General features: G+C 47.6%; 1 protein-coding gene across 11 annotated transcripts in view; it reads left to right on the forward strand.

The window, feature by feature from the left end:
- The window catches only part of IKZF4 (IKAROS family zinc finger 4), a 30240-nt gene extending 26404 nt beyond the window's left edge, over positions 1-3836 (forward strand). For all 11 annotated transcript variants that reach the window (XM_005571167.5, XM_074007087.1, XM_045365439.3 and 8 more), the window contains 2 exons: positions 318-449; positions 1498-3836. In XM_005571167.5, coding sequence (XP_005571224.1) covers positions 318-449; positions 1498-2258 — 893 coding nt within the window. In that variant the 3' untranslated portion in view covers positions 2259-3836. The remainder of the gene's footprint in view (positions 1-317; positions 450-1497) is intronic.
- Positions 3837-8205: the final 4369 nt, after the last annotated feature.

Raw genomic sequence — 8205 nt, forward strand, 5'->3', positions numbered from 1 at the left:
AGTTGGTGCAGAGCCTTGTCTGTGGTGGGTGCTTTAGGGAGATCGAGAGGTAGGGGAAGTTTGGGTCTATATCCTTGGCCTAATGGGAGAGAGAGAACACAAGAAGTAACCAAGGGCCAGATATGTATGATTGTCCCCAAATGATCTGAAATGTTGCTGGAGTGAGCTTAAGGTAGGGTAAACAGAGCCCAGTTTCCCAGGCATCTGGTATGACCTTCCTTGGTTACTGACCTGCTGGTTTTCTCCAGAGAAAGGCTGTGGGGCCAATGCCACCCCTACTCAACTGCTACTACTTGTCCTCACCTCCTTCCCACTAGGTGATGAAATACGTGACCTGGAGATGGTGCCAGACTCCATGCTGCACTCATCCTCTGAGCGGCCAACTTTCATTGATCGTCTGGCCAACAGCCTCACCAAACGCAAGCGTTCCACACCCCAGAAGTTTGTAGGTAAGAGTCCAGTTGGAAAGAGGTATCAGCTTTAAGCCACAGCTCAAATAAATCTGAGCTGTGTGGTCTGGAGATTTGGTTTAGGGAAAGAAAGCAGTCTGGTGGGCCGGGCGCGGTGGCTCACACCTGTAATCTCAGCACTCTGGGAGGCCGAGGCTGGCAGATCACGAGGTCAGGAGATTGAGGCCATCCTGGTTAACATGGTGAAACCCTGTCTCTACTAAAAATACAAAAAATTAGCCGGGCGTGGTGGCAGGCACCTGTAGTCCCAGCTACTCGGGAGGCTGAGGCAGGAGAATGGTGTGGACCCGGGAGGTGGAGCTTGCAGTGAGCCAAGATCGCGCCACTGCACTCCAGCCTGGGCGACAGAGCGAGACTCCGTCTCAAAAAAAAAAAAAAAGGAAAGAAAGCAGTCTGGTGGCCTCTGTTACTCAAAATCTATCCTCAGGACAGGAGGAAAGTAAAGAGGGAGGATGTACTCAAAGAGAGTAGAGAAGGGTTGGCACTGAAGACTTGTGGTGGTTTTAAGGCACAGGGTTGAGGGATCGGGCTGTCTCAGTTTTTTTTTGAGACGGAGTCTCGCTCTGTTAGCCAGGATGGTCTCGATCTCCTGACCTCGTGATCCACCCACCTCAGCCTCCCAAAGTGCTGGGATTACAGGCGTGAGCCACGGCACCCAGCCCAGGCTGTCTCAGTTTTTAAGAATAACAAGAACTTCAGTCTGTGTGGACCCTTAGAGAGTCAGAGAGAGGAAATAAGTATGTGGTTCCCCCTATCCCCAGCACTAGTCATTAGCTCTCTAAGGACCTGGAGCTTTATGGAGAGTAAGAAAATGAAGTATTATAAATCAGTGGCCTGGGACTGAGTCCTTCTCTAAGATTACAGCCTAGAGTCAGGGAGCAGTCCCCCAAAGGACCTGACCCTGGGAAAGTAAATGCAGCATAGTAAATAATGTTACACCCAGCCCTGCAGGTAGGAAAACAAAGAATCCTGAGGAGAGTGTAGGAATTCTCCAAACCCAGCCCTGCTGAGTTCCTCTTCTCCACAGGCGAAAAGCAGATGCGCTTCAGCCTCTCAGACCTCCCCTATGACGTGAACTCGGGTGGCTATGAAAAGGATGTGGAGTTGGTGGCACACCACAGCCTGGAACCTGGCTTTGGAAGTTCCCTGGCCTTTGTGGGTGCAGAGCATCTGCGTCCCCTCCGCCTTCCACCCACCAATTGCATCTCAGAACTCACGCCTGTCATCAGCTCTGTCTACACCCAGATGCAGCCCCTCCCTGGTCGACTGGAGCTTCCAGGATCCCGAGAAGCAGGTGAGGGACCTGAGGACCTGGCCGATGGAGGTCCCCTCCTCTACCGGGCCCGAGGCCCCCTGACTGACCCTGGGGCATCCCCCAGCAATGGCTGCCAGGACTCCACAGACACAGAAAGCAACCACGAAGATCGGGTTGCAGGGGTGGTATCCCTCCCTCAGGGTCCCCCACCCCAGCCACCTCCCACCATTGTGGTGGGCCGGCACAGTCCTGCCTACGCCAAAGAGGACCCCAAGCCACAGGAGGGATTATTGCGGGGCACCCCAGGCCCCTCCAAGGAAGTGCTTCGGGTGGTGGGCGAGAGTGGTGAGCCTGTGAAGGCCTTCAAGTGTGAGCACTGCCGTATCCTCTTCCTGGACCACGTCATGTTCACTATCCACATGGGCTGCCATGGCTTCAGAGACCCTTTCGAGTGCAACATCTGTGGTTATCACAGCCAGGACCGGTACGAATTCTCTTCCCACATTGTCCGGGGGGAGCATAAGGTGGGCTAGCAACCTCTCCCTCTCCCCTCAGTCCACCACTCCACTGCCCTGCCTACAGGCATCGATCCCTGTCCCCACCATTTCCCAAGGAGTTTTGCTTTGTAGCCCTCACTACTGGCTACCTGACCTCACGCCTGACCCTGACCCCTCCTCACCTATTCTCCTCCTCTATCCTGACCGATTTAAGCATTGTGATGAAACAGGTCTTTTGCTTATGTTTTTCCTTTTTCTCTTCTCTCATCCCAGCATACTATTTATTAATTAGTTGATTTATTTTTGCCTTTTTTTTTTTTTAACTTATATCAGTCACTTGCCACTCCCCCACCCTCCTGTCCACAGCTCCTTTCCACTTTAGGTCAATTTTTCTCTCTTAGATCTTCCAGCAGCCCCAGGGGTAGGAAGCTCCTCTTAGTACTAAGAGACTTCAAGCTTCTTGCTTTAAGTCCTCACCCTTTACATTATCTAATTCTTCAGTTTTGATGCTGATTTACCTCCCCCCAGCCCTACCTTAGCTCTGTGGCATTATATCTCCTCTCTGGGACTCTTCAACCTGGTACTCCATACCTCTTGTGCCCTCTCACTTTAGGCAGCTTGCACTATTCTTGAATGAATGAAGAATTATTTCCTCACTTGGAAGTAGGAGGGGCTGAAGAAATTCTCCCCAGGCACTGTGGGACTGAGGGTCCTCTTGATGTTCCCCTAGTAATATGAGTTCTCAAAGCCTACATTCAGGATCTCCCTCTAGGATGTGACAGATCTGGTCCCTATCCTTGAACTACCCCTCCACACGCTCTAGTCCCTTCAACCTACCGGTCTATTCAGTGGTGGCTTTTCTCTCCTTGGAGTGCCCCAATTTTATATTCTCAGGGGCCAAGGCTAGGTCTATAACCCTCTGTCTCTGACACATTGGGAGCCTCAGGTGCCTAATTGGGAACCAGGGCATGGGAAAGGGGTGGGTCAAAATTCTTCTCTTTCTCCTCCACCTCTCAAACTTCTTCACTATAGTGACCTTCCTAGGCTCTCAGGGGCTCCTTCAGTCCCCATCCTATGAGAAACTAGTGGGTTGCTGCCTGATGACAAGGGGTTATCTCAGCCCCTCAGTCATGCTGCCTTCTGCTGCTCCCTCCCAGCAGGGTTCACCCTCTCATTCCCGGGCTCCTGGGCCCTGTTCTTAGGATCAGTGGCAGGGAGAAACGGGTATCTCTTTTCTCTCTTCTAATTTTCAGTATAACCAAAAATTATCCCAGCATGAGCATGGGCATGTGCCCTTCACCCCATTCCACCCTTGTTCCAGCAAGACTGGGATGGGTACAACTGAAATGGGGTCATCCTTTACTACCCCCTTCTACACTCAGCTCCCAAACACAGGGTAGGAGAGGGTACTCCTGGCTACTGCAGAGACCCCTGGCTATTTGAGTAACCAAGGATTAGTGAGAAGGGGCAGAAGGAGATACAACTCCACTGCAAGTGGAGGTCTCTTTCTACAAGAGTTTTCTGCCCGAGGCCACAGCCATCCCACTCTCTGCTTCCTTGAGATTCAAACCAAAGGCTGTTTTTCTATGTTTAAAGAAAAAAAAAAAGTAAAAACCAAACACAACACCTCACAAGTTGTAACTCTTGGTCCTTCTCTCTCTCCTTTTCTCTTCCCTTCCTTCCCCTTCCATCTTTCTTTCCACATGTCCTTTCCTTATTGGCTCTTTTACCTCCTACTTTTCTCACTCCCTATCAGGGATATTTTTTGGGGGATGGTAAAGGGTGGGCTAAGGAACAGATCCTGAGATTAGGGCCTTAAGGGCTCTGAGAGGAGTCTACCTTACCTTCTTATGGGAAGGGAGACCCTAAAAAACTTTCTCCTCTTTGTCCTCCTTTTTCTCCCCCACTCTGAGATTTCCGCAAGAGAACCAGATTGGCAGGGAGAAGCATTGTGGGGTGATTGTTCCTCCTTGACAATGTAGCAATAAATAGATGCTGCCAAGGGCAGAGAATGGGGAGGTTAGCTCAGAGCAGAGTGGTCTCTAGAGAAAGGAAGAATCCTCAACGGCACCCTCGGGTGCTAGCTCCGTTTTAGAATGTCAGCAGAGCTGAGATTAATATCTGGGCTTTTCCTGAACTATTCTGGTTATTGAGCCTTTCCTGTTAGACCTACCCCCTCCCACCTCTTCTGTGTCTGCTGTGTATTTGGTGACACTTCATAAGGACTAGTCCCTTCTGGGGTATCAGAGCCTTAGGGTGCCCTCATCCCCTTCCCCAGTCAACTGTGGCACCTGTAACCTCCCGGAACATGAAGGACTATGCTCTGAGGCTATACTCTGTGCCCATGAGAGCAGAGACTGGAAGGGCAAGACCAGGTGCTAAGGAGGGGAGAGGGGGCATCCTGTCTCTCTCCAGACCATCATTGCACTTTAACCAGGGTCTTAGGTACAAAATCCTACTTTTCAGAGCCTTCCAGCTCTGGAACCTCAAACATCCTCATGCTCTCTCCCAGCTCCTTTTGCATAAAAAAAAAGTAAAGAAAAAGAAAAAAAAAATACACACACACTGAAACCCACATGGAGAAAAGAGGTGTTTCCTTTTATATTGCTATTCAAAATCAATACCACAAACAAAAAAATTTCTAAGTAGACACTTTTCCAGACCTTTGTTTTTTTGTGTCAGTGTCCAAGCTGCAGATAGGATTTTGTAATACTTCTGGCAGCTTCTTTCCTTGTGTACATAATATATATATATAAATATATATATTTTTAATCAGAAGTTATGAAGAACAAAAAGAAAAAATAAACACAGAAGCAAGTGCAATACCACCTCTCTTCTCCCTTACTCTTAGGGTTTCCTTTGTAGCCTATGTTTGGTGTCTCTTTTGACCTTTACCCCTTCACCTCCTCCTCTCTTCTTCTGATTTCCCCTCCCCCACTTTTTTAAAGAGTTTTTCTCCTTTCTCAAGGGGAGTTAAACTAGCTTTTGAGACTTATTGCAAAGCATTTTGTATATGTAATATATTGTAAGTAAATATTTGTGTAATGGAGATATACTACTGTAAGTTTTGTACTGTACTGGCTGAAAGTCTGTTATAAATAAACATGAGTAATTTAACACCTCTGGTTGTTTTTGCAGACTTCCTTCGCCTTGATTTTCTACTAAGAGGGAGGGGTCCTCCTTGCAGTATGTTATACCAACTACTGAACAGTTTAGGAGGTGAACAAAAACGAAGAATTTTCAGCCTAGACTGGGAAATGGAGGAGATTTTCCTACCAGGAAGGAGTGCCTTCAGGATAGGAGAGAAAGTCTGACTTGCCTGTCTACCCAAAGTAGAAATTAATCAAACATTTGTTGAGTACCTACTGTGCACAAAACACATTCTATGCCCAGGGTAAAATAATGTGAATGATGATAATCATAGGGTCTACCACTGCTTGAGCATCTCATAAATGCTAAGTACTCATTGAATTGTAGAAACACCTACAAAAGGATGATCACAATTATTCGTGAAAAAATAAAAGCCCAAGAGAGAATAAATACCTTGTCCAAGGCTCATCAGCCAGTAAGTGACAGAACCAGAATTTGAACCCAGGGGCGTGTGACTCCAAAGCATGTGCTCATCCCTTTACACCAGGAAATGCAGCCAGTGAAACCCCTAAGCTAGAAAAATCCAAAGTAGGAACATCAATTTGTTTCTGTCTTAAATAGTAACTATTTTCTGTTCCCTTTACTCTGAACTTTTTTCTGTTCTCTTCCATCTACCTCATTGCTATTCCATATAGTAATGTCTGCCTTCTGTTTTCCATGAGATTACAGTGAAGTGACTCCTATCTAGAGTCTATTATTTTCCATGTCCCATTGAAACTGGCAAATTCAAAGTCAAAACAGACAGGAAAGCTGGGAGTGGTGGAGCACACCTGTCATCCCAGCTACTTGGGAGGATCATTTGAGCCTAGGAGTTTGAGAACAGCCTCAGCAACACTGGGCAACACCATCTCTACAAGAAATTTTAAAATTAGCTAGGCACTGTGGTACATGCCTGTAGTCCCAGCTACTCGGAAGGCTGAGACGGCAGGATCACTTCAGCCCAGGAGGTCGAGCCTGCACTGAAGTGTGATCACGCCACTGCAGCCTCCAGACCCATCTTAAAAAAGAAAAAAAAGGGCTGGGCACGGTGGCTCACGCCTGTAATCCTAGCACTCTGTGAGGCCAAGGCAGGCAGATCACGAGGTCAGGAGATCAAGACTATCTGACCAACATGGTGAAACCCCATCTCTACTAAAATACAAAACATTAGCTGAGCATGGTGGCATGTGCCTGTAGTGCCAGCTACTTGGGAGGCTGAGGCAGGAGAATCGCTTGAACCCAGGAGGCGGAGTTGCAGTGAGCCGAGATCAAGCCACTGCACTCCAGCCTGGGCGACAGAGCAAGACTCCATCTCAAAAAAAAAAAAAAAAAAAAAAGGCTGAGCAAAATGGCTCACACCTGTAATCCTGGCACTTTGGGAGGCCGAATCAGGTGGATATCCTGAGCTCAAGAGTTCGAGACCAGCCTGGGCAATATGGCAAAACCCTGTCTCTACTAAAAATACAAAAATTAGCTGGGGCCGGGTGCAGCGGCTCACACGTATAATCCCAGCACTATGGGAGGTTGAGGCGGATGGATCATGAGGTCAAGAGATCGAGACCATCCTGGCCAACATGGTGAAACCCTGTCTCTACTAAAAATATAAAAATTAGCTGGGCATGGTGGTACACACCTGTAGTCCCACCTACTTGGGAGGCTGAGGCAGGAGAATCGCTTGAACCCAGGAGGCAGAGGTTGCTGTGAGCTGAGATGGCGCCACTGCACTCCAGCCTGGGTAACAGAGCAAGAGTCTGTCTCAAAAAAAAAAAAAAAAAAAAAAGGAAAAAGAAAGAAAGAAAACAGATTTTAGCACCAAAAAGTGGGTTAAAGGTTAAAAGAAACCATGATGCCTGATGGGTTGCTGTAGGGAAGGTGAATCTGGTGTGTTCAGACTCTAGAGTGAGTCATGAACGAACAATGGTTTCCATCTGTACCATCTTGGGTCTCAATGCTAGGAGGCCCCCTTGCCACCCTAGTGTCTTCAGCTTTGGAGACAACTGGGTGGTTGGCTGTCTGTGGACAGCCATTCCTGCTCAAGGCTGAAGCTTTCTTTTTTTCTTTTTTTTGAGACAGAGTTCTGCTCTGTTGCCCAGGCTGTAGCACAGTAGCCCAATCTCAGCTCACTGCAACTTCCGCCTCCCAGGTGCAAGCAATTCTCTTGTCTCAGTCTCCCGAGTAGCTGGGATTACAGGTGTGTGCCACCAGGCCTAATTTTTGTATTTTTAGTACAGATGGGATTTCACCATGTTGGCCAGGCTGGTCTCAAACTCCTGACCTCAGGTGATCTGCCCGCCTTGGCCTCCCAAAGTGGTGGGATTACAGGCATAAGCCACTGCACCCAGCCTAAGGCTTAAGTCTTTCTGATGGCTCTCCTCCAGAGGTAAATGGAGTTTATACACAAGAATCTTTCACTTAGGGGTCAGACTCACTAATCAGTGGTGAAATAACTTTCATGGTTTTTGATCAGCATTTATTAAAATAAAATAGAGAACAGAAAAATATAGAGAATAGAACATACCAGCACACCTATGACAAGGGTAAGTATCGTTTCATGAAGCTTGTGTTTCAGTTCTGCATGTGCATGTAATCATGTTTGTGTGTACCGGGTACCAGTGTAAAATGTATTCGTGTTGAAAAACGTTTAAGTCATTAGTCCAGGCTATTTCCTCCACCCACTTGTTAGGTGACATACAGCATAGTACAGTGGAGCCAGAATACCTACTGCACCTCAATTCTTCAATCTTTTTTTAAAAATTGATTTATTTATTTTTGAGACAGAGTTTCGATCTTGTTACACAGGCTGGAGTGCAGAGGCTCACTGGAACCTCCGCCTCCCAGGTTCGATTCTCCTGTC

Source organism: Macaca fascicularis, chromosome 11 (genome assembly GCF_037993035.2).
Source record: "Macaca fascicularis isolate 582-1 chromosome 11, T2T-MFA8v1.1".
Lineage (NCBI taxonomy): Eukaryota > Metazoa > Chordata > Mammalia > Primates > Cercopithecidae > Macaca > Macaca fascicularis.